The sequence below is a fragment of the Chamaea fasciata genome, unplaced genomic scaffold, assembly GCF_029207755.1.
Source record: "Chamaea fasciata isolate MVZ Bird 193981 ecotype frontalis unplaced genomic scaffold, bChaFas1.0.hap1 SCAF_2, whole genome shotgun sequence".
Classification (NCBI taxonomy): Eukaryota; Metazoa; Chordata; class Aves; order Passeriformes; family Sylviidae; genus Chamaea; species Chamaea fasciata.
The window spans coordinates 34,337,428-34,364,354 of NW_027094087.1; the positions used below are offsets into that span (position 1 = coordinate 34,337,428).

Here is a 26,927-nt window from a genome sequence, read left to right on the forward strand (position 1 = left end):
AAATGTCTTTGAGCTGGTCCATGCATCCCACTACACCAACCATATTTCCCCAAACCAGGATCTTACTCCTTGTGTCAGATAGGAAGAAGCTGCTGTACACATGGCCAAATACTGTTAGATAAGCAGCAGATGCAGAAACAGCACTGGAAAGTCTGTTCACAAAAGAACCAGCATTGTGTGAAAAATAACACTGATGTTTCTTTCAGTCTCTTTCAAGTACAAGTGAGGATGAGCCCAACTGACTGCAAATAATTAAATCAAACATTGGAAATTTCTGCATGTTTCAAGCAGGACTAGACAAAAGAAAAGATGAAGGGACTCAGAGGAGAACTGGCTGTTTGTAGACCTATGGAAAGATCCTGTCCCTGTCAAATGGGCAAACAGCCCTTCCAAAGGTTTAAAGCAAAGTCAGCATCAAACTGGGATGCAGATTGCATCCCTCTGGGTATTGAGCAATCCTGCTGACTGCTGAGCCTCTCAGAGCCTGGAGACTTGCTTGTTATAACCCCAGCTTTGCTGCTGTCACTTCTTTTTGACTCTGGAAGGGTTATGTTAACCACGCTAGGGGAGAGCAGATCTGTTCTCAGATTACTGCAGAGTTAGCATCCACAGAGAGGAAATAAGCTGGTTTACCTTTCTCTTTGTGCATGTAGTAAAGAGTACAACAATAGCGGGAAAATGCCAGGACCAGCTAATGACCACCTGGCTCATGTAAATGGAAAGCCTTGCATAACTGTTAAAACATCGTCAATGTTTTAGCTAAATTATAGAAAATCAATGGAACTCTCTAAGTTACCTGCATAATCTAAAGCATATGATCCATTTTCTCCCTTGAATGTTTCTGCAATGAACTGCTAAATTCCTAAAAACAATGGTGACTCACTTTTCAACTCAGATGGCTGAGCTTTTGTTTATATTTTTAAATGCTTCTGAGTAAACTCTAAAATTTGTCAGACATCTGACTACTGTATAATAAATTGTCTTGTGACATTAACTACTGGTTCTCAGGACAAAGTAAAGGTTAAATTTGAGTTTTCTAACAGTGCTTACCCTGAATATCATCATTGAATGTACAGTATCTGTTGCGGTATTTATTGAGGAGACGAAAAGCGTTAGCATTGGCAAAGTCTTCAAACTGGATCAGACAATTCATGCCGTACCTGCAAGTTAAAGGGCAATTTAAAATGGATAAATTTATTTATACAACACAGGACAAGATATACACCATTTACCAAGACAATGTAGCTAGAGACTCTAGTGCATAAATAAAAGTATTCATGACAGAAATGCAGCACAGTAACAGCAAACAAGATCACACCCATCCCAAGGTCCATACATGGAGAAATGTGGAGTCACCAGGGTTAAATGGTATTCATAATTCAAGTGGCTTCTTAGTATGTGTACTTATATACCTATATGTACATGCATCTTTGGACTTTTGGTATGAGAAATTTTCAGTGGTGTATTTGCAGAGGAGCTTCTCAAAGCAAAGGAGACAATCTTTGTATTGCAGCTGCCACACTGCATTACAGCAAATCTGACTGCAAAGGGGACACCAATTAAAGGGACACCACCAGGGGCCCACTTCAACTGTAAGTGGCCTAGAGATGAGAAAAAAATCTGCTTGTAGGATCCCATGGAGTGAGTATTTCACGGTGGGACTGAGGTTCATGGTGTGATTTCAGTCACTTCTGTGCCTTGGGAATGTTTTCCTCCACTGAGTTTTTAGCAGAAAACCACCACACAATGACAGCTAGTGACCTGTAGAGTGAAAAGGCAGGAAATAATTGCAAACTTTCCATAATTGTCCAGTAATTTCCAGCAATTTCAAGGAGAAGTGTGCAGTTTATAAATTGGATAATATTCATACTTATCCATCCATATGTATACACATTCAGCAGTTTGTGTGACTCTAGGCTGCGTTAAAGCTTTGCAAATAAAATCTAAAAGGGCCATAAGTGCTCATTTCTCACACACAAATGTGATAGGGCATTGAGAAAAACTCAGGGAATGAGTAATGCAACAATTAGCAACCTCTGGGCTGCAGGCAGGTGAAGGGGCTGTAAATAGCTGCACTTTGTTCGAGGTGGCATCACCTGACATATCTTCTATTCAGACTTTCCTCCTTTGCCACTGAAATCTGAGGTAGAACACCCCTGCTTTAGCATAGAAACTGATACTGGGTAAAACATACTCCATTTGAGGACTGTGGCTTCTGTCATGAAAAGGTCTTTTCATGGCACTCACAGTGTGGGCAGTCAGGCTCTCCTAAAAGGGCCTTGAATTTTTTTATTTTTTTCCGCTTCAAGTATATCTGTCAGTAAGGAGGCAATGAAAAGCACATGCATTGTGCTCCTTTATTTTTACATCATGGGAATCTCTCACCTGATAAACCCCCTGGTCTCAAAAAGGGACAAGGGTTGGCTCTAACATTTGCTTCCCATTCTCTGTGTTTGCCTTTAGAAAAGAACCACAATGGGGTGGTTCTTCTTAGTAGGGCCTGTAGCAACAGGACAAAGGGTAATGGTTTTAAACTAAAAGAGGGTCAATTCAAACTAGATATAAGGAAAATATTTTTTTACAGTGAGGGTAGTTAAAGACTGACACAGGTTCCCCAGAGATATAGTGGATGCCCCATCCCTGGTAACATTCAGGGTAAGGGTAGACAGGGCTCTGAGCAACCTGATCCGGTTGAAGATCAGCTTCCTAATGGATGTTCCCCTTACTCATCATTTGGATGTGTAAGGAAAACATGGCTAAGAGGGAGATGACACAGCATCCAGAACATCTGCTAATATCTCACAGCAAATAATTAGCAAATCTTTATGCAACTTCAGTTGCTATAGAAACTATTTCTCTAGCACTGGTCTTGTTTATTGGGATCACTGAGGAAGTAACACTACTGACTGGCTTTACAAAATCAATGATCTCAGCCAGCATTAATGTACGTGTGACCAGCTCTGTGAATTCCTTCCACATTTGTGATCTGCAGCATGGTACAATGCACAAGTTACTTCTATTTTCATCTTTGATCCCTTATTTTCACCTTTGATCCTTATTAAGCAGAGCACAAAAGAAGTATGGTAGCTCATAAACACTTCATTTCTCCTTCTGCCCCTCAGTATGACAGGACAGTGCTGCAGTGCAGGCTCTTCTCACTAAGGTATTTTTTGAAGATTGTTTTCTTTTCTACTGCAGTGCATCTACTGAGCTTTTAAAAGTATGAACTCCATTTTTGACCTTATGTGAGCCCTTGCATAATGTGAAAACTTAAGTTTTCATTCATAAAGACCACAAACTGATCATGGCAAGACCCGATGAATGGACGCTTTAAATGAAAGAACCAATGATTCTGGATTCACAGTTAAAGATGCAAATCTCAGATCATGATCTTAGTCCTCAAGGACTACTCACCTTACTGAAGTTTTGAGAGAAATTTAAAGAACTTGTGCTACCCAAAGTCACTGAAATTAAACACAACTAGGCAGCTGACTTACTGAATTGTCTTAGAAATCTACCAGTTAATCTTGCTGCCCTTTTGCAGTGCTACTTTGGTGGCTGCGTGCAGTGCTCCATCTGAGGGTGACCAGAACATGCTAAGGATAAACTTAGCAAGGAGTTTGAACAAACCAGCTGCTGGGCCCATGTACAGTAACATCTTTGTGAGTATCAACATGATGAGTCAGTTCTACTGTCCCTCCTCCACAGCACAGCTTCTCAATATTTGTGTAATTCCTTTCATCCCGAAGGAATTCAGAGCGCTCTACAAAGAATGTTTGGGTAGCAACCAAAAGTAAAATGTAGCCAACTTGGGACTGGAGCACAGAAGCCCTTTAATATGCAACAATGCTAAGAAAAAGTTCAGCTCAGGTAAGAAGGTGGAGAATACTTGGTACTGCAAAGGGAAAGGGTGTCCCGAGAGCTGCTACATGTATTGGAATCCAGCCAATAAAATGCAGTGCAGAATGGGATTTCTTCCACTACTTTTAGATATCTAAAAGTTGGTTGTGTAATGCCCAGCTGTGTATCGCCCAGCTGGACAACTCTGACTGCCCTCTCAGATCATGGAGAGAAAGGCCAAATCAAGTAGCAATTTCTTTCAACTAGTCTAAGTGAAAAATGGAAGTAGATAACATCTCTGGAGATGCCTCTTTCTTCAGAGTGTCTGTGAAGGCAGACTAAGATGACCAATCTAAATTTAGATATCTAACTTTAGACACCTAAATTAGAAGAGGTAATCTAGTATTATCTAATTATCACAGTTGAGAATATCTGGTTCGGAACATCTTAAATGTATGTCATGCACCTTAAGTCACTGATTTATCACCCTTTCACTGCAATGCTATGCTGCCCTTCAATGCTTGCAATTTTGTTGTTGATGTCTGCAGAAACTGCCCTGCTCCATCCCTTGTGTATGGTGTCCAAGTGGTCCCTTGTCAGCAAACACAGACATAGTTGATGAAGTGAATTATACTGGCCAGTCTTGCCCCATCATAATATTTTAAAAGGAAAACTGATTTTGCAAAATTGTGTTCAATTGGAAACACTGTATTTCCCACTAAGAAACCAAAATGAATGAATTCCTTTGGAGGAATAATTTTTAATGAGTTGTGCTTTCGTTGAACCTTCAGTTTAATATGTGACATCTGATATGAATGCAGTCCCCGTTAGTACTCACATAATTGCCGTCTATAGGTCCAGGATGCCTTTTAATAGAAAAAGTGTTTGTAAAGTGAATATTTGAACAAGGATTTCTGAAGATCCCTTCCAAGACATTTGAATATTCTTAAATTTGCAGCAAGAATTGATGCTGGCCCTGCAGAGAGATCTTCCAAACTGCTATGATAGGAAGAGAGTCTTGAGGTCAGTCTGCTTGGCTGGTTGTCAGTTCTCATAGATTCTTCCACTGATCCATGTGACTCATCTAACTTTCAGCTGAGACCCTGAAGGAGATTTGGAAGCAGATCAGCAGGTCACATCAGGACTGAATGTTTTCCAGTCCAGGAAAGGCATAGCCAGCTAAAGTTGGCTCTCTCCAGCAATTTCATCCTGACTGTCAATGATTCATCTTCTCTAGAGCATTCTGTGCTCTTCTTGGCATCTGGGACATGAGCAGTTAAACAGCCAGGATCTGACTGCCTTTATCTACAAGGAAAGCTCAAATGTAGACTATCATTTCAGACTGAAATTTCAGGATTTCAGACTGACAGGGTACATTGAAACTGAGCAAGTGCCATCGTCCAGAGTGGTTTCTCCCATTTCTCGCCTTTTTATCTACCTTTCAAAAAAAGGGAAGGTTGTATTTTTTGAATGGTTTTGGGTTCAAAGTCTTGCCATTCCTCTTAGGCACACTGCAGTTTGCATTTTGTGCGATCTCTGCAGTCTCCTTGTGGAACTGAAGCTTTCCCCTAGCATGAGTCATTCTTATATTTGTAGGCTGCCAAGAAGGATGCCTGGACAGAGGTGTTTTTGAAAGAATTCAGAAATGCTGAAACTTGTAACTGGTTACACTACAAGAGTCATTATTTAATACTGTCACCATGTCTTCTGTTGGCTGCCAGACCAGCATCTGGGGGATCCTGTTCTCTGCCACCTCTGGAATTAATTTACCCACTTTAAAGAATTGGAAACAAAAAGATACAAATTTTCAGTCCTTCCTCAACCAAAAAATTCACCAGTCTTTTAGGCAAACATTATATTGCTGTCTCATTAGTCTGCTTATTTCACAGTTTTGTGCCATAAATAATTATGACCCAAATTCTGGCTCTCATACCTTACAAAAATCTTCCTGTGAAAATAGCCTCACTGGGAAATGCTTTATAGAATAGTCCCATACACTCCCTCTCTTGTACAAGATTTTGCCTAGCAAATCTTGTACAAACAGTACTTTCAATGAAACAATATACTATTGATTAAAATAATAGTGCAAACTGTCACTCTAATGAACAATGACTCTAGGAGCTAAACAGATATAATATTACAAGCCTATTGTAAAAATTATCACCTGAAAATCTTGATTCAGAAATCATCCCATTTCCTGGAAAACATACAAACATAGGATTCATGCTTTGTTTATCACTGTACTATTCTGGTACTGTTACTATCCACCTAGACCTACACAGAAACCCTGGGATGTGCCAAGAGAAAAGACACTCTTAGCAAAGTCTGTATCCCCAGCAGAGAATGATACACATTTCCCTTGCATGACCACCTGGAACAAGTGGTGGAACAAAAGCGTGGAACAAGAGTGTGAATCGCACTTGATTATATTGCTTTTAGATTCTTTATTCAAGAGACTTCTCAGTTACCCAAACAATCTTATGCAATTTGTTTTTTCATCCTCATTTGTATGTACCTCTTTGAGTTCATCCAGACTCATTATAAGCCATGAGGTCAGAGAGGAAAAAATTCATAAGGCAGCAGTTACCATTTGAGAAGCATCTGACCAAAACTGCCGAAGTCAGAACTTCAAGGGTGGCCTGAGGACCTGTCCAATGCCTCTTCTGACCCTTATCAAAAGGGCTTTTTTTTGACAGTGAGGAGGGAGTATAATACATTCTTACATGCATGCAAAAAAGATGTATTTACAAGAAGATCCTGTTCCTCTATGGAAAGAATCACAAGAAGGAAGTTTCAGTCCTTGTCTGAATTTAAAATTTTATAGCACTGTTTTCAGCCATTCATGATGTGAGTAATCTGCTTTGAGGAGCTGCAACTCCTTTTCACAGTCTTAGATAAAACCAGGCAGAGAAGAAACAAATTGTCCTTGCCCTTGTCATCTTCTTATTGCTGCTTGAAACACCAGCAACCAAAGTTCTGATTTCCAAGGGAAACTAAATTATCTGTAAAGAAGCCCAACATCAGAAAAATATCATGCTCGGCAAATGCTCAGCATTTAAGATTGGAAAAACAAAGTCCACTCAAGCAAGTAAAATAAGACTAGAACCTGAGTCTGTCTGGTGTCTTGAAGCCAATCTTACCATTAAATTGTTACTATGATACTTATCAGGCTTTTCATCAGATCAGCACGACTCTGCCATACAATTCCGGGCCACAGGCTAGGGGTCGCTTTGGTCAGGCACCTCAAGAGGCCAGCTGAGAGCAGCCCTGTGGAGGACTTGGGGGTATTGCTGGATGGAGAACTGAATATGAGCCAACAGTGTGTGCTCCTGGCCCGGAAGGCCACCTGTGTCCTGGGCTGCATCCAAAGCAATGTGGGCAGCAGGGCAAGGAAGGGGATTATGCCCCTCCTGAGACCCCACCTGGATCCAGCATCCAGCTCTGGGGCCTCCAACACAAGAGGAATGTGGACCTGTCAGAGTGGATCCAGAGGAGGCTGTGAAGATGATCAAAGGGCTGGAGCATCTCTTCTATTGAACACAGGCTGAGAGAGCTGGTGGTGTTCAACCTGGAGAAGAGAAGGCTCCAGGGAGACCTTGGAGCCAATACAAACTTAAGAACTCTGGGTCCTGGGCTTAGAAATCCCATGCTAGGGAGCTGCATCACAAACTCAACAGGACCTGCTGCCTGCCTCACCATCACCTTAGGCTACAGACAATTTCTAACACTGAGCAGGAGTCTCACTGGGTTTCTGCCAACATAAATATAGCCACCATGCTCTGAGGCACAGAGCCTGCTGTGGATTCAGTGAGTGCTGCATAAATAAAAGCACTCCTTGAAGCATGAAGATATCAGGAAATCCCAGAATTGTACATTTTTGGAAACTGGGGGATACGCTAAGAATTGCTCTTCTTAATCATATGCCAGGACATCTGCTATGAGCTACTGTTAGAAACAGGATAAGGGGCAAAATGAAGTTAAGATTGATTACAAAGTCCTTGGGGAAAAAAAAAAATCTTGAAAGTTTCTAGTCAACTTTCATTATATTCTTTTTAAGGAAAAACCTCCAAATAACTATTTTGCACATCCTATCTCATGATTTTCAAGCACTAAGACCAGCACTAATGACTGCTATGACCATTCTAGTGCTTTTATGCAAAATTACATCATCCTGCTTGCAGTTGGCATGAAGAAGGACTGCAGCGGGAGCTACAAGGCTTCTCAGGAGCAGGGCAAAAGCAGGAGATGCAACCATATTAGTGCTGACCCTCAGATGTAGCCTTGAGCTATCCTCTGGCACACAACAAGAAACAGAGCCTCACCCTGTACTTTCTGCACAGAACTTCTCCAGCTGCATCTTACTGAAACTGCTGTGGTACATCTGGTGTAGGTGGAAAAGCCCAGACAAAAGCCTAGAGCAGAGGACTTTATGACATCTGCAACTGTGTTACCCCAAAGGATTTGAACTCATGGTAATAAAAGCCACAGTGATCCCTAGCAGCACATCTGGAGCTCAGTCATTCCTCAGTAGCAGAAAATTAAGCTAATGAAACCTAAATATTATTCCTTAACTTAAAATATCATCCAGTGTCTTAAAGCAGATTACAGATGCTGACTGATTCTCTTATCTCACAACAAGCCAGGACAATGGACAGCTGGGGTGGCTCTTCCCATCACCATGACTTCTCCCTATGAATGGTGCCAGAGTCCCTCTGGCCACAGTAACTGGGGTAGATGGGCAAGGAGAATATCCACCTTGTATTCCATGAGGGCTAGATCTGGTCTACATGACCAACCCTGCCAGGGCAGTAGTGGTGGTGTGCAGGCCTCCTAGCAGACACACAGATGCTAGGGAGTGACTTTGAGTGTCAGCAGTATACGTGAGTGTTTTTTTAAGCCCATCAATGCCTAGAAACTGGTGCCTAGAAAATAAAGTCTAATCTTTCAGGGTCAATTAGCCAAGTTAACCCAAGCATGTGAAGAAATAACATGGGGGTGCACCTGTACTGGTGATTTTGTTTCTGAAAAGTGCTGGTGAATTTGTGATCCATGACCCTGGAGAAACAGAGGTGACTTCTTTTCAAAAGGGTTCTGATTGTAAAAGAGCACATGAGAACTGACTTGGTATGTTTGTGGGCAAAAGTACTGGGAATGGATTAGGCAAAGAGAAATCAGGTATGAAACATACACAAGGGAAAAGAAACTCAGCAGAGGTATCTTTCTTTTCCCATCTGGGAAATTGAACACTTGATCTCCTGATGCCTTCTGTCCTCTACCTTATGGCACAGCCTGACTGAAAGCTTGTTCCCCTGGTCACTCTGCTAATAAGCACTGATGGGAAAGGAAAAGGGAGTGAAATTATGACAGGTTAATGAAGCTTCCGTGACACGGTTTGCTGGCGTGGGGAACTGCACCTTGCAGAGTCTCAGGCTGCATGTTCCACATCTGCCAGCCAGTGACTGAGGCTAGAGCTCAAAATGGAGGCTGGAGTTCTGGGACGGGTCTGGCCCCTGGGAGCATGATGAAAGCTACACGAGGATTAATTTGATCAGATATTCAAGCCCCAGAAATTCTGGGGTTTATTTCCATTATAATCCTTGGACACTTTAGGTGAATACTTACTTCAGCCTAAAGAAATATACCAGTTTAAGAGCAAGGCTGACTTGTCCTTTGCCACAGTAACTGAGCAGATGGAAAACTGAAGCAGTGCATTTTCCCATGTGAAGCATATTGCTGCTCACTGTGAGAAAACAGCAATTTGTCAGGCTGCTTCATTCAGACACAGGTAGGCTCAATGGGCCAAATTTTGCATGTAGTTGCTTCCCAAGAGGAGAAAAAGGCATAGCTTAGAGCTGTTGTTAAAAAGCTTAGTCATTTAACATGTTTTAGGTGAAAGAGTAATGAATGGTGGTTTAGGCAGCAGGAAAACAGAATTTTATCCAGCTGTTCCAGAAAGAGCTTTTCTTTCTAAAATTGCCCAGTGTGCCCACACTTTATTTCAAAATATTTGAACTGCTAACTCTGAAGCCTCTGGCACATGCCTCATTTCATTACTAGGTGGCTATTATGAGACCAGGAGTCCTTTCTACTGACTTCTATGGGTCTCCAGCAACAGAAATTTGACATCTGTTTGATATTATTATTCCATTAGAAGATTAAATCTTCACTCCCCTGGCTTTTTTGTGGGCTCCAACACATTCCACTTCAGTGACAAACATCCCTTGAGCCAGCAGTGCTTTGACAGGGTAGAAGGTACTCCTGCAGAAGAACTGACAAATGGTTTCCATGACAAGTACTCTCAGGAAGTAGGCAGAATTTCTGCATGAATATCCAGATAAAAAGGAAACCCCCAAATTGCAAGGGATTTGTGGCAAAAAACCAGAAGGTTCCTTCCCAAGTAACTGAATTTGCATGTGATGTTACAGACTTGCATAAGAGATTGCAGCAGCTCATACTCACAGGTTGCCTCAAAAGTGGAAGCAGGTTACAATAAAGCAGCATGCTCTTGACCTTCTGAACAATTTCTGCTTCCTTTCGTAACAGAAGTGAGAGCTCCCACTGGGTTGAATCCAATCATTCCAGTGGAAATTTGAGACCAAATGAACCTGTTTCATATGAGTTTGCCAAACCCAAGCTAATAGCAGGATTATTCACCAGCCCAAGCTAATAGCAGGATTATTCACCACACCCCAACAATGCTTTAAAGTACGCTGGTGGTCATGATGATAATATAGGGTAATGGTTCCTTTCACTCTAGGATCTCCAAATACTTTACAGATGTGAATGGACAAGGGCAAAGCAGAATTTCCCAGCCCCACTTCGCTGAGAACTTTCAGGGGTCTTACTGTTTTCAAGGAAGTCATCCTGGTTAAGGGAAATAGAAAAGCGGGGACAGGGGCCTCAGGAACTTGATTATCAATACTTGGATGAAAGCATTAGACATGACTTCACCGCCTCCCAAGATAAGAGTTCATTGTTTCATAGTCTTCTCCCTTCAATGTGGAGATTAGCTCATGTAAACTAAACACAGGAAAACAACTGCCAATCCTTCCTCTCCAACAGCAAGCACAGAAAAGGCAAATTGTCTTCAGTGGGTGCAATGAGCTTTGCATTTAATACCACAAGCATAAATCTCAGAGCCAAGTTTATGATGGCTGAGACCATCATCTGCATTCTCATTCTATTGTTCCCATTCTGTCATCAACACCAACACTGCAATACCCCCATGGTCTTCTGGCCAGAAGAAAGCAGGATAGGGTTTCCCTGAAGGATTAATTAGTGACTACAGTCAAAATAAACAAAACCTCCATGAATCAACCTTGATGACTCTTGAATAGTTTCTACTTGTCTCTTGTGATTTTCTAGTTGTGTTTTACCAGCTTTCTAGCCTCTAAGAATTTCTTCCCACTAGATAATGCATAAAGCATCTAACATAACACTACGATGTAATCAAATAACATTTCAGTCAAGATTCTTTACCAAATATAAAGAAGGTTCAGCTGTGACTGAACAGTCCTTTGCATTTCTGTCCCTACTTCCTTCACTCACAGCCAGCTGGGCAGTCACAGCATGTGTAAACCCATCCTTCTTGGTGCTGTGTCAGATACTGGTCATGGTGCCTCCTACCTCCGGGGAGACGGGGAACTGCGAGTTGATGACACAGGTACCACCCACTCCCTCCTCTTTGTGCAGGAACACACACACATACAGCTGGCTGGAGACACAGAGGGAGGATCAAACATAGCTCCTTAACTGGGAAGAAAAGACAGGCAGTAGCTTGGCAATCAGGAGAGACTGCAGCTCTCTGCTGCTCCTTATCAGAATCATCTGGGGCTTTAGGAAAGGCAAAAAAAAGCTGCTTAGGAGCTTGTAGTTTTCCAAATATGAGTCTTTTTTCCTTAACAATTGTCCTCACTTTCCTTCTTATGATAGTCTCTCTGGATAGTCATGGAGATTTTAACACATTTTCTTTTATTTTTCAGAGAGAGGTGCACAGGGTTGGGGTGGTAGTTCTGCTCTTCCCATATTAAACTCCCCGGTAGATCAGAGACCCTCTATCCTAGTTAGTGAGTATGAATGGAGGTATGCATGCTTATAATCCTGGCCTTCTCATTCCACAGATTTAAATGTCAGCAGGAAAGTTCCTATTTTTGACAAAGCCATAGAGAGGCAGTCTGCAGACTCCACACTGTGTGAAGGAACATGCCATTTCCATTTAGATGATTTCCTTCACAATGGCAAGAGCTAGAAACTTCCTTTATAAAGTGTAAACAAACCAAAGTTTAGGTTCTGACTATGTTGAATGAGGCTCATAAATACATGACAGAGGCCAGATACAGCCCACAGGACATATGTTTGACACCTCCAGCCTGTGTGGATAGGAAAGGCTTGTAAATAGTCAGTCCCATTTCAGTTCTCTGGAGACAAATATTTTTGACACAGAGTGCTCAAGCACAAAGAGTCATTTGCAGACCACCCAGGAGCCTTGCATTGAAATGACCTTCCTTTGCTTGGATGATCAATTATACTAATGTTTATTTCAGGAGTTGCAACATTTGTTCTTAAATGGAAGCAGCCCAGAGGAGCCATGTATATTACCCCACTTACTTGTTGGTAACTGCCTGCATAAACTCATCAATCAGTTCGTCGTACTGTTTCCCACGAACCCTCTTGTGTTTCAGTCCAATATACAGTGGATCACTCAGGAGAGCCTAGGACACAAAGCAATTCTGTTGACATCTTCTCTTCTGCAGACCGACAGAGATTTATGTCCCAGCCTACCAAAAAGTTTTTGTCTGATGTAGTCATATTAATTTTACTTACTATGCAGCTTGCAGATATCTTCCCAAGCAGGAAGTGTTTCCGTAGAAAGCTATGGCTTACCTTTTAGCATAAATAAAGTCAGAGGGATGCAACATTTTGTGACTGCCATAGGAAATGGAGCTCTGCATCCTCAGAACAGCTCTACCAGAGGCTCTCTGCCAAATGTCTCACTCCTCGTGGATAAAATTGACCTTGTGTCGGGAGTGTTCACTGTGCATTCAGTTCTTAATTTTGCACTGCGGGCAGGATAGCTGTTGACCATAAACACTGCTTTGTGCAATGAAGACTGCCTGATGTAACTTGAAATGATGTGTCATTTAGACCTTTTAGGTGACAGCACAGAGTTTATCACAATCAGTGATCAGATGGAAGAATGTTCCCAAGAACTGGACCTGCCTAGCACTCACCTCGGTTATCTGACACGTATAAAGTCAAGGTATTTTCATACAACAGATTAATTTATATTTTGGTTTCCAATAGGAACATAAAATTAGGCCATTCCTCCAACCAATCCAGCAGGTGTTAAGTCAACACTCATAAGCCACCTAAAAAGGGGTGGGTCAGAATGGAAATAACACATATTTTGGGGAAAACTACAGGACAAACACTGGCAGGAGACAGATTGGCCAACACCTCTGAGAGTCACTGCAAAGTCACTACTTCCCTTCCAATTTCAGGAACGGAACTATCCACATGAGAGGAGGATAAGCCATCACAAACTTATTGTTCTGCAGGCATATAGCCCTAAATATTGGCAGGTATGCTAATACCAGATCTGCTTTTACAGCCACAGCTGTTTTCCCTTAGAAGGAAAGATGAAAGAGGTTTTCCTGTGAGTTTGATACATTAGGGCTCTTCAGGGCCATGAAACAGAAAGGAGACCCATTTGCATAACTTCACTGACTGCTCCTACAGCACTGCCTGCTCTGGGCCCTGTTCTCAGAGTACAAAATTCTCCCACAGACAAGCTGAGAAATGCCAGGTTCCGAAAAAAGCCTGGTTGCTGAAGCAAATATACTTGTATAGTAGTATACGAAGTATCCAAGTATACAAAGTATTATGGACTGTCAGAAAGACAAGACAGCAAGTGATGTTAAAAATCCAATATGACAGCTATATTTACTGAGTTCTACCTGAGGTTCATGTGTTAGCAAGGCAGTCACCCTTGGCTCACCAGATATCAATGGCCAGAGATGAACAGGATGAATGCCTCCAAGAGGTATTTTGTTTATGCACTGATAAACGAGTTTACTCTTAGGGCAGGGTGCTACTAGGATACGCTTAGAGTTCAGTTAATCTGGGTTTATGCATATGAGAAAGCCATTAAATAAGTAACAAAACAAATTATTTATATTGTGAGGAAATACATTGTTCATATTGCTGGAAAACAGCAGCTTCTGTATCTTAACCCTGGATGTGGAAATTGCCTTCGCAGAGAAGTTCCTGAACACGTAAGTTACATCTAATCTTGGGCAGAAGAAAAAGGGTCCAAGGCTGATTCTGTAAGTCCCTTTTTCTGATACTTCTGGCCCTTGCAGAGGCCTAAAAATCATTGGTGCCACTTTGGATTTTAGTGTCCCATCTGCTGAGACAGAAACAATATGGATGTGTACAATCAGATGCTTTTCATGAGAAGAGAAACACTTTTACCTCCCTCTGGCAGAAACTCCAGCTGGGAGGCTCAGAGCAGTGGTGGCGTGCAGATCAGCATGGAGGAGAAGGAGAAGATGAAAGATCCAAAGTTCTATTGACTGGAGACTGCAGTGAGTAAGAGACTGAGACTTAATTCCTGCTTTAGCTTCAGTGGATCCAAACTCAGAGTCCTCCCTTTCCAGGAAAGACCATGAATCAGGCTGAGATGAGGACACCTTGTATTCTACAAGTCCATGACAGGCTGCTATGCTGAAGTAGTAACATAATCCTGGGGCCAGAGACCAAAGAGGTAATTGAGATTCTCAGATGTGATCTATGGGCACTGATTTTGCATTATTTCATTCTTTTCAGGGGTCCAGTGTGAGAGACTTGGGTCAGGACTGAAAGAGGTGCAGAAAATCTAGCTGTCCAGTGGGCATCAGCGTGTCCGAAAATGTCAGCATTAATTCATCTTCATACAGCAACTCAAAGCTGTTATACCCCAGATTTTTTATGTCCCTCAAGAAACGTGTGTTTGGTTTACATGGGGTCATGTGAAGCACAAGTACATTTTACAAAAATCGACAAACCCAAGCCATCACAAATAGCTATAGGATATTAATTTTAAAAAGACATCCTCACAGATGTCCATTCTGGCATTGCTGAAATGTTTCACTTTGGCCTTTCTGAGCCAGAGTCATAAGGCAAAAATCTGCAAACAGATGGAGTCCTCTTGCTTGGTTATCATGTGCAGTAACATGTGCAATTTAACAAAACAGTGACATTAATCAATCCCAAACCACTCACCAGGGATTCTCCATTTTTGGAATATATTCATCTCTACATGGACACGAATATCTGCCTGTTCCCTCACAGTTACCAGAGGAGGAATAATTCTGGGTCTTCCTGTACAAAGCCTGTCAACTCTCCCTGCCATGCTGAAAGGTGGAGCTGAGCTTTCAGCTCCAACTGGTAACACTCTGAGTCTTCTCACCAGGGGACCATGAGTCTATTTAGCATTTATTTCAGTTCCCCATAAGAACAAAAGGTTCTCATGCATCAAACAGGAATTAAACCTTCCCACTTCCCTGCAGTGCTAGTCTAGCCATCATCTCATCTCATCTTGAATGTCTCCAGCTTTGTCTCCACATGAACTGGCCTCAGTTAAGTGCTAATCTTGGTTCTTTCTCCCCCCATGTCAGATTTATGAAAAATTGTCTTACCTCATTGTCTGTACCAACATCCAGTAGAACAGGGAGACATTGTTGTGGGTGAACTCCACCGCAAGCTGTGTACAAAGCAAGCTTTCCAACTGGGATACCCATGCCGTAACTTCCTAGGTCTCCTAAACCAAGAATCCTCTCTCCATCTGTCACCACAATAGCCTACGAGGATCAAAAGAGACTGTTGTACGGGGTTGCAAAGGCCCTAGAAGCAAAACCAGCTCCATTGTTTTCACACTGATGCAACTTTGCAGATGCACTGTGCAATGGATATTTGCTCCTTGGCCACAATAGCATGTTAATTAGCTGTTAGCAACAGGGGGCTGCTCATTTTTGGGGGGGTAGAGAAAGTGTGGTTAACAGGTAGAAGCAAACAGTGTAGGACATCAGCAGCTTGCAGGTCTTCTGGAGAATACTTCAATTCAATGTAGCAGAGCCCAAGCAGCATGATTTTTGTGCATCCCCAATTGTACTACAAGAAGTATCACAAATGAGATCTAGCCTTGATTTTTTTCATAGAAGAAAAAAGTGCTTAGGAACCACATCTGTGGAAGAAACATACTTCAGTGTCCTTTCTTATTCAATGTCAACTATACACATATTTGAACTTCTTGCTAGTTGCTTTTTCTTCTGAGTCATTATGAAATGTTAGTAATGAGAAAGTCTCTTTTTGGGTAGGCTCCATCTGGTTTTGGGTGTGCGCTCACTTTTTACCACACCCAGAGGATGCAATTGGGATTGAAAGGCAGTAATGGAAAAGAGCAAGCATATGCACTGCTACAGGTTTATCCTGAAATTAAATGGAGTTAATATTCAAACTATGCAGAGAATATTAAAACAAAATTAAGTTCTAATGAATCAAAATGTTTCTCTGGAGCACTGATTCCCTTTCATCCAAATAAATAAGTGTTCTCAGGCAAACCTAAAAACCGCTCAATAGCATTTGTATATCCATCAGAGAGAGAAAAATTCTTCAGCCTAGGATGTACTGCAGCACTCTATAGTTACCAAAGCTCGTCAAGGCAACACTGAGAAATTAATCAGAACAGAAAATACAGCATGGGAGAAATGCATTGCTATTTGTAACAGAGAGGGGAAACTGGACTCACATTTGTTTGTGGCTCTTTGGATTTGAAAAACACCCCCAAAAAAGAGCCCAGTTTCTGTGAGCACCTGGTACACAAGGATGTTAAAGTAATGTTTTTATTCGTTCGTGTTCATATGATCTGAACTCAACAAATAGGACATAAATCTCTGGCTGAGCAGGGCAGACCCTTCTACCTGAAGGCAGGAGGTTACTGGTTTAACAGTTAGGAACTGTTTTCTACTTCCATCTGTAATACAAATTTTCTTAGTGACTCTAGTGAAATCACTGTATAAAGGTTAGGTGTGCAGTTTACGACAGCCATCTAAATGGTTTCTAAACTCATTTGACATCTGATGGGGAGAGACAGAAACCTCCAGAGGGCATCTCCTCTCTCCAGCAGCTGTTTTGGGAACAAATGAGTGGGTTATTTCTCTTGCAAAAGCTCAGTTCCCTCTTCACTGGCACTGCAGAAGTACTTACAACATAAGACTAGGCACCAAGTCCCCACGCAGCTGATGTTAACTGAGATGACTCTGGACCATAGGCTGTACCCAGTTAACCAGTCCAGGTTCGCAGTGCCTCAGTAGCAGGCATGTGGCCCAGCAGTGATCCAAAGTGCTACGCTGGTCTCCATGGTGTCAAAGCAACGCAGAGAGGCAAGTGCTACTGTTGGCATTTCCAGTCCTCTGCACTGATTGCAGGAGGTCAGCCTTTGCAGGATGGACTGATACTCTACATTGAGTGAACCAACAGAAAACACTCCATGGGAAGGATTTTGAACAGCTCTGTACAGCAGTAATCCTTGTGGGGATTCAAGATCCTGAGTGCACTTCTAGGGCAGGCATCCCACAAAAAGAGGGAGGAATGAGGGAAGGGAAGGCAGGATGGAAGGCCAGTGCAGTAACTTGCACGGCAGCACACTTGTCTTGGAATAAAACATGTTTCTACACCATCCTCACCTTTAGTGGCTTGAATTCATAGCTGCCAGGATGACACCCATCCTGTATGATTCTTTGCATTATTTTTGCTTTAGCTGGGCCATTGTGAAGAAAACAAGTTGTGTACATTGTGAAGTACAAGACTAAGGAACCAGAGAGAAAATTGGCAAGGGAAGGCACTCCTGAGGATAGCCAGCATTTTATCCAATATTTCTTCCTGTCAGGATCCATTAGCCATCCAGGAAGGGACACAAACCCCCCACATTCCCACATAAGTATGACCAGAAATGGTTTCTTCTCACTTGTTCTGATACTATGAATACTTGTTCTGATACTACTACTTGTTCAGGGCAGCCCAGTTTTGACAGGAGGGTTGAAGGCGTGGCTCATTAGGGCTTGGCTGAGGCTTTGCTAAGCTAAGCAGAGCACCAGCATCCTTCTAGCCCTTGCAGGCAGAGGATCCAGGGTTTGGCCCAGATTTCCCATTTCTACAGTAAGCACTGTTGCCACGAAGCCCTAATGAGCCAAATCTAATGAGCAATATGTGGGTAGCATCTCCAGGTATTTCTGCACTGTCTTTAGAGGGTGGTGTTCAACTGGGGGGTGTTCACCCTTTTAAAAAAACCTGGGTCTCTCCAGGGACTTAGGTGCAGTCCAGGTGCCTCCCTACTTATCTCAAAATCTTGAGTGTTCCAGTGCCAACCAGTTCAGGCATGAAGAATTCTGTGTACAGAGACAGAGGGAACCCTGTGGTCCATAACAGCAATACTGCTAAAATGGGCTGCCTTTGTAGTCTGGCAAACCTGGAAAGAAGATAGTCCAAATCTCTTTCATGGACCATTGCCCTTCCTATGGTCTATTTTGGGTGCCAGAGGGGCTGTTTCAACAACAGTCTCTAATCTTTCTGTGCCAGTTTCCCCATCTGCAAAAACATTTCTATTAGCCATAATGAATTCTGCTCACAGTTCTGAGTTGGAAACAAATGGAAATACTGAGTTTGTTGGACAGAGCAAGGACAAAATACCTAGTCTGCCTCTCTTCTCCATGGTTCCAAACACAAGTTTATATGACTGTGATCACTTTTTCTGAAAACATGTTAAATTTCGTTTTTCTTTCCCCTTAGAAATGGAAAATGCTTGTAAGATTTTCTCAGCTGCCAAACCTTTGTTCTTGGAAGAAGGAGATGATTGACAGGGAACCAAAACTCTGTCAATAGCCATGGAAATTCCCAGGAACATGTACTTTCAGACTGACAGAATAAGGTGAGGTGACTGGCAAGACCTGTCTTAAGTGCTGACTTTATTTCATGTCAGGGACTTGCCCAGCCCCAAGATCTAGTGAAAAAACACTGCACAAGAACACTTTTTGGGTGTGGTGTCAATAATATTTTCAGCTGCTGGATATCAAACATGATTTTCAGAGTTGTCAGTGCTCTTGATGCTGCATGAGTCACTGGATTTGTGAAGGAATCCTACAAGCATGTTGATTACAGAGATATCTTAAAGAGCTTTGGTAAGTTAGCCACACAATTCTTCAATAGACATATCTTACTTTTTCACTAGGGCCTCTATTCTGTACAAATTTATCGGCATCCACATTTTTTTTTTATTGACCAAGATCCTGCTACCTCTGAAAAAGTTGTTCTTGATTGCATACATACATGACAGTCTCTGACGTCCCAACTTGACTGGAAATTGAAACTGAACTGAATTTCAGCCTGAAAATTTTCTGAGGAAGGGAAGCATTCTTTGCTTGTCCTTTTAAAGAGCCAGTTCTGTAAATGATGCCAAGCAGTTCCACTAAATATCCCATTTTGCACCAAACTGCCCGCAATTTCTCAGTCCACAGAAGACATGCCACGTACCTTAACATTTTCTTCAGGCCAAGAGTTTAGCATTGTTGCAATATGGCCTTTGTCATGGATGGTGATAAACAATCCCCTAAGAGAGGAAAATAAAAGGAAAGAAAGACAAGAAAAATAAGCCTTGTAATAAAACTAGTAACTCCAAGATAAAAGAAAACAGGTGAACTTGAAAATGGAGGGATGTGAGCTGCTGACTACAAAACCAGCCAACTCACTGACACAAAAATGAGACCTCAAGGGACTGCTAATAGCAAAGTAAATTCTCATTTTCTAGTTTTCTAGTTATAGCAATTTTGATAAATGCAGTGAGGCTGATGGTTTTACCATAAGCCTTGTTACATATTCTTTCCTGAGGAGCCTATAGCTCCTGGCCATCCAAACAGTGAAAGCATGATCCTTCTCACCCAGCTACCAGTGCCAATGATGGGGATGACTACTCCAGGGCTGGGTATTCTGGTCACCTCTCTTGTCCACAGAACTCCAATCTGACTGGATCAATATCTGCCATGGCATTTGCTTTGATTAAGCCAAACCTGCCCTTTTCCCCCCATGAATATCTGATCCCAGTTTTTGACATTCACCAAGTGAAAACCATGAAAAATTGCAAGAAGTGAAATGGAAAATTAAATGTTTGGATGCAACTTCAGTGTGAAGTGCTTATATGGACAATAACATAGCTGATTGCACTAAGGTTAATCACTTCTCAATGCAAAGGTCTTCAGCATTTAAACAAAAGTGCCTTCTTTTTAAATAAAATTAGGAGCTGGAAGAGATAATTTTTGAAACATGTTTTAGATTTGTGGCTTATTTTTTTGCCTCTCTGCTGCTGTTATCGAAGAGTATCCGTAGCAGGGATTCTTTCAATACCCAGGACAGCATGATTTACATTGATTGATCTCTGCTCTGATATTCTGGGATTTTGCTGAAGTTCCTTTTAGGCTGCACTAACCCCAAAGGAGGAAACCTGTTCTCTATACCTATGTCAGGAAAAATTGCTTATATTGCTCACAGTGCTGTCTAATCAGCACAAATCAAGGGCTCTAACTCGAGGACTCCCCTTGGCAGGAGGATGCAGTCATTTTCCTTGCCTTATTATCTGCTCACAAAAGCAGGAGTTGTGCCAGCAATTAGCAACAGTTGGAAAAATGGAGAGATGCATTTTTGTTGCTTACATCTCTCAACTATTGCTGAGCCCCAGAAAGTTCAGATCCGGTCATGGTTTGGGCTTCTAATGTGAAACATTAGAGAGAAGAAGCTTGAAAACAACCTCCATTGTAAGGCCACATGAGTGATGAATAATCAAACATAATTGGGCTACTCACTCTGGCAAGGGCTTATCTCACATGACTCTTCTAGGGGACAGATATCTTCCCACAGTCAACTGTGGGATTCCTAATGAAAATGCCCTTTACTTCGAAAAGAAGAAAAATAAAAGTGCTGACTTCAACACTGTTCAAGTCACAATCTCACAGACAGATCAGAAAGGCAAAAAAGGAAAATAACATTTCATTTATTCAGTGTAATTCTTTAACGCTGTGCCAAAAACCAATGAACTAATCACATACACATGGCTTGCCTCAATGACAGTATTCACAGATGTCAATCTTCATAAAAAGGGAGTACTGTACTGCTGCCCTCTATGTTTAGAAAGCAGTTATTAACTGGGAATTAAAAGTGCAAATTAGTAACATCACTGCATATTTCAGGTTGTGATATGCTTTTAGGAAGAACGCTATTGTTTGAAGGTAACGTTTTCCATACATAATGAAGACACCTATTAAGTATCTAGCCATGTGCCTTGTACATTCACATCTCTTTAGTACTGAGGGGAGTCCACCAGCTATCTAACCTTTGAAAAACATCCTGAGCTCAAAGCAGAAGCTGAAACCCACCTGTCTACCCACTGCTGGTCATGCAGCTCAATGGAACTGAGAGTTGTTTCATATACAAGTGGAGAGGGCAGCTACCCAATGCCCCTTGATTCTGACCCTTGAATTGGGAGGGCAGCAGGCTGGTCTTCAATCCCTGCTTGGGATTTGCCAGTAGAGAGAGTTCAGCTTGGGTCTTCCAAAATCTGAGGACTACTCTCACTATGCTCCTTGGGAGTAGGACTCTCACAGCTGTCATCGGATTGGCTTGGCTTAGATAGCCTGGTTGGTCACTGAAAACCAAGCATGGAGAGACAGCCCTCTCAGATTTTGTGTTCCCTTCCTTAATACTATGTATTATATGTTAATTGCTCCTTACTATGCTTCAGGCAAATTCAGATGGCTTATTTTAGGCTAACACTCTAATGGCACCACCAGCTTTGCAAGGGAAACCATCAGGAGGTGCAGAAATGGTGATCCATGTGGGGAAAGTGACCTCTCTCAGTGACACAACCACATCAGGAAGTGGGCACGTATCTAAGCAAGCCTTGTATTTCACTAATGCTGAATCTGAGAGCCAAGGGCCCAAGTTCAGTAAAACACCTAGATTTCCAATGCCTTTAGGCAACCAGCTGAAGCAAGTTCCTGAATCTGCTTGAGGCTCCCATTAGATGTTCAAGCATTCAGAAGGGGATCCTGGTAGTAGTGAGCTGGAAATTCCTTTGCAGATGGAATATGCAATGACCAATTCTGACAGGCAGTTGAGCAACTTCATGGTATTTTTGAGATGCAAAGGGAAAAAGACACATCAGACTTTAGAGTCAGGGGTCACAGGTATGTCCTCCTTTTGTATGATCCTCAGGAGAGTTGTGCTCTCCCTCCTGACAACAACTCACCCATAGACTTGAGCTGCCCAATTAGTCAAATAAACATGCCCCAAGCTGGCAGAGGGTTTATCTGTCCAAAAATCCCTTCTGCAAGACAGGCAGAAGGAACAGACAAACTCCACAAACTGAACTCAGCAAAAGCTTTGCTGATGAGTGAACAGGGAAGAGTAGCAGCCAGGTTTGTCTCAAGGACAAACTACTACGAGGGTGGTGAGGCACTTGAACAGGTCACCCAGAAAAGCTGTGGATGCACCTTCCCTGGAGGTATTCAAGGCCAGGTTGGATGGCTTCAAGCAAGATGGTCTAGTGGAATGTGTCTCTGTCCATGGCAAAGAGGTGGACTACATGATCTCTCATCATTTCAAACCCAAACCATTCTATGATTCCATGATTATAGGAGAGGTAACAGGAGAAAAAGCTTATTTGTGCTTTTGAGAACAGCAAGGTAGAGCTCTGAATACTAAGAGGAACAAAAAGACCTACATGGACCAGTAGTAAATAAGAAAAATCCAAGTGACAACAAAATAAATTAACTTGATTTTTCTGTGGAAAAGATGCAGCCTAAGCCTTCTGAAGGAGAAATGAAACCTCAGCAACCTTTATCATCTTTATTCTGCCTTTATCAAGTCTGCTCCAACTCCCTTGGGATTACAGTTGATAAATTACTTCAGAGGAACAAAAAGGAAAGAAGCAGTTTACCTTTAATCTCCTTGGTGCTCATTAACAAGGATTCAATTAAAATGTAAAGCTAAAAATGTAAGTAATTTTGATCAAGTCACTTAACAAAGGCATTGTGTGGGGCAGAGATACAATGATTTTCTAGACCAGAAAACTCACCTGTGCCCAGGAACCTGCCATTCTACATGGGTTCAGTCATGCATGGCGACAAAACTACAAGAACTAGAGCTTAGTAAAAATTAACTGCCTCAGCAATTTCAATCTAGAGTGTAAATGCTGTACCATTATTTCTGGTTAAATAGTAACCTTCAGAGAGCTGTTAGCTTTGGGGGGGGGGGCGTGGTAATTAAAAGCCGTGAGTGCTTCAACCTGCAACTATTAGTGTTTCAGAGCTGCAGACTCATATTCAGTCCATTAATGTCACAGGTTTCACTACAGCTGCCTTTAGTTAAGGTGGAAGTTAGACTACATTTTATTGTGCCATTGAGCACGTCTGCAAGAGTCCAGGAAACTTCAAGGAGAGTTACAGCTTCTTAATTTGCCACTAAGGCAGTATTTCTGTCTGGATGTCGGCAAGTCCAGTCAAACTGCCCGAACTGGACTGCAGGATCTAGCAAATTGCAAATCACTGCAGAATCCATGAAAGGGCTTGAGTATATTCACCCACAAGACCTTTTCTCATCCCTAAGCCAGAGACGTTATCTTTTCTTTTCTGGTATTATCCTGACTGAGTTCATGGCAGTACTCCAAGACTTTACACAGTGTACCATGTGAGCCATAAGAAGAATCCTGCTCTGAGCCCCAGTACTGGTTAGATCTTGGCCATCTTGCTGTCATTCTGAAAGTCCCACAATGACAACAATCCCTTAACTACAAGACTCATTATAGAAGCAGTTCAGAGACAAAGAAAACATGGCACATTTGATGCCCAGAGGAAGTGGTACTAGATACTAGTGATGGCTTTTTGGAATAACATTTATATTTTTTACAAGGATATGTAGTGATAGGACTAGGGATAATAGCTCTTTCAAACTGAAAGAGGGCAGGTTTAGATTAGATATTAGAAAGAAATTCTTTACTGTGATGATAGTGAGGGACTTGTAACATGTTGCCCAGAAAGTCTGGGGACTTCCCACCCCTAGAAGTTTTCAAGGCCAGGTTGGATGGGGCTTTGAGCAATCTGACCTAGTGGAAGGTGTCCCTGCCCATGGCAGGGAGGTTGAAACTAGATAATTTTTAAGGTCCCTTCTAACCCCAACCATTCCATGATTCTATGATTCTTTTAGACATTTGGGAAAGAACTAGTTTTAACATGTCTCAGATATTAGAAAAAAGAAATATCCTTTAATCCTTTCATTCAATAACAAGTTACATCTTTAAAAAGGCTAAGCAGTGTTCCCCTTTCTGACAGTCCTGGTTAGCAATGCTGACTTGTGAGCTATTTGCCATTAGAAAACAGTGGAGCCAGCAGCGCTATCTCTAAAGCACTATTGTTTGTTTACAGAGAATGTTCATTCCCAAAAGCACAGAGGGGAGTGAAAAACATGATGCAATTTTTCCTCACAGCTCCAAATCTCTCCTCACTTCCCTCCTACCCAGCAGTCTCTTTCCCTGTCCTAATGGCTTTTCCTTGGCAATTACCAATGCTCCTGGGGCTATGTTTGCAACCCTCCTGGTGTAGTCTTGCCCCACTGCTGTATCTGATGTGAAATCAAACAGAAATCCATTACAATCAAATGCTATCAATGCCTTTGCTTCACCAAGCTCCATGTAAAACCTCTTTGACCATTTCTCTGCTCTTTTTCCAGTCTTGTCCTGTGCTGTGGGTTTGGGCAGCAGTCCTCTGACTTCAGTTATCTGTTTATATATATCTATAAAATTATTGACCTCTTTACACTTATCATATTTGAGTAACACTCAGCAATTATACCCACCAGTATTCACACCACACTGATCAAAAGCCACAAAAGGGCAGAACAAAGGATGGCACTGGATCACAGATATGTATCTGTCCTTTGCATGAAGCAAAGGGACATCACTCTTTGATTCGCATGAACTTCCCTTACTAGCTGAGATTGAAAATGATTGCATATTTATGATCTGTGGAGGAAAAGAGATGACCAGAAGGACCTCAAAAACTCCTAAGTTGACAGGAGCTGAAAAACATAACCCCTCCCACTCAACTACTGCAGCTTCATCCTTCTCCTCGCTCACTCCTCCAAAGGACTTCTCTCTGAAGAATAAGATACTGGCTCAATAAGGGAGGAACGTATTTGCGCAGCGTTATCCAATATTTACTGACACTGCAATGATCAGGCTTGCTCAGGGTTTGGTATACAGCAGGAAGAACACAAAAAACCTCAGCTGCAATTTTCACATGCTTTCTGCACAGAGACCAGTCCACCAGCCTTGTTTATTCAGAAAACAGGTGTCTTCTTTAATGGGCTACCAGGCTTTGCCTTATATAATTACTTGCTCCTAAGAAGAGGAACTGATGGGGGAAAGTAGATTAAAATGGAAGCTAAGGTCCCTAATTCTCCAGACACTTCTCAGGCAGCCAAGGAAAGGTCCTTTCAAAGAGTGTGGCTCCTTGTGTGTGTGCTGCCATACCAGTTCAGTGAACTGCAAGACTAAAGGCAGCAAAACTCAGGCTTTGTTCAATTTTCTTTGCACTTATTTACTTCTAGTTTGGGTGCTATGAGGGGAACTTGCTCCACATGTGAGGAGACGATAAAAACTACTGTGTAAGTTAACGTTAAGAAAATGCACATATTCCCAATATTTATACCAGACAAGCAGGCATCATGAGTAAGCATTTTTATCTGGATAGGAAAGGCTCATTCTTGGAATACTAATAAAGGTTAAGTGTCTCCACTTACAACCTGAAGGTGATGAAATTCTACTCACATAAAAGTCCTTGAACATTTTAACTTAATTTGGCCTGGACTTCCCCTAGAAGACATAGGAAGTCCATGGGAAATCATTGCTTAAAAAAGCAACAAACGAGATGAGTCAGATCTTTGTGAGCATCCCAGCCTGCACCAGGCTGCCGTTGGACAGCCATGAAAAAGTTGTGAGAAGCAGCCAGAAACCTACAGTGAATTGTGAGTTTGGGCAGCAAACAGCTCTGACAGGCATGGCACAAGCTGACCTTCTGCAGTGATCAGAGCCATCCCTTACACAAACGCATGATGCTCTCAGAAGACCTGGAGCAAGACCATCTCAGAGTAACACTGAAATCCACATGTCAAAATTATTTTCACACTCAGGAAATGAAAAACCAAGTTGGCTTGCCACGGTGGAAGGATGCTGACTGCACTGCATGCTGCTCTGTGCTCTTGGCAGTCTGGCTGAATTATGCCCCAAGTCCAGCTGACTGGTAGGTATTTTGGCTGCCCAAGGCTGCAAAACGGACACACGCGAGGGAGGGATCAGCTGATGGATTTGGCTTTTGTTGTGTACTAACCACAGAAAACTCTCACTGCTGTGCCAGAGGAACAGGCTGGAGGAGCCACTCTGGATTTAAAGCCAGTCTGTGCTAGAGATGAAATGAAATAAAATGTGGTTACAGTAAGGGCCTACATTTGGTTTCATTTATTTTCACTTTCAAAACTCATATACAAAATTGACAGGTTGAGCAATATGAGCCTTAAGGGACATTTCCACCAGCTGCACCCCCACTGTTGACTTTTTTGATTCGGGTCTCTGCCAGTACAGGACAAAAGGCTTCAGAACAACAAAATAAACTTTGAAATTGCTTGGCTGTTTTAGGGAGCTTGAGATTACAAACGCCTGTGGGCTACAGACTTTGGAGAGAAAGTATGTGCTAGCATGCACTGATTTGTCTAAATACAGTACAATTAATCATCAGATTGGACAAAATCTCTGCAATGATTCATCAGCTTTTTTTTCAGATTTGTTTATAATAAAGGCCAATAAATTTTCATTGTTTTAGGTAATTTTCTTAGGTAAGTTGTAGCGGCTGACAGGTACCTTATGGTAATTATGAAAAAATAACAGAAACCAAGCACAATCAAATATTAGTGAAATCTATTCTGAGACTTATAAGGCAATATATCTATAATTT

The 26,927-nt window shown here is 42.0% G+C and overlaps 1 protein-coding gene across 2 annotated transcripts in view; it reads right to left on the bottom strand.

Moving 5' to 3' along the window:
- The window catches only part of ME3 (malic enzyme 3), a 117,737-nt gene that overhangs the window by 15,642 nt on the left and 75,168 nt on the right, over window positions 1–26,927 (bottom strand). For both annotated transcript variants that reach the window (XM_066175656.1, XM_066175657.1), the window contains exons 4-7: window positions 19,408–19,483; window positions 15,519–15,680; window positions 12,448–12,551; window positions 1,051–1,160 (exon numbers count right to left, since the gene is read on the bottom strand). In XM_066175656.1, coding sequence (XP_066031753.1) covers window positions 1,051–1,160; window positions 12,448–12,551; window positions 15,519–15,680; window positions 19,408–19,483 — 452 coding nt within the window. The remainder of the gene's footprint in view (window positions 1–1,050; window positions 1,161–12,447; window positions 12,552–15,518; window positions 15,681–19,407; window positions 19,484–26,927) is intronic.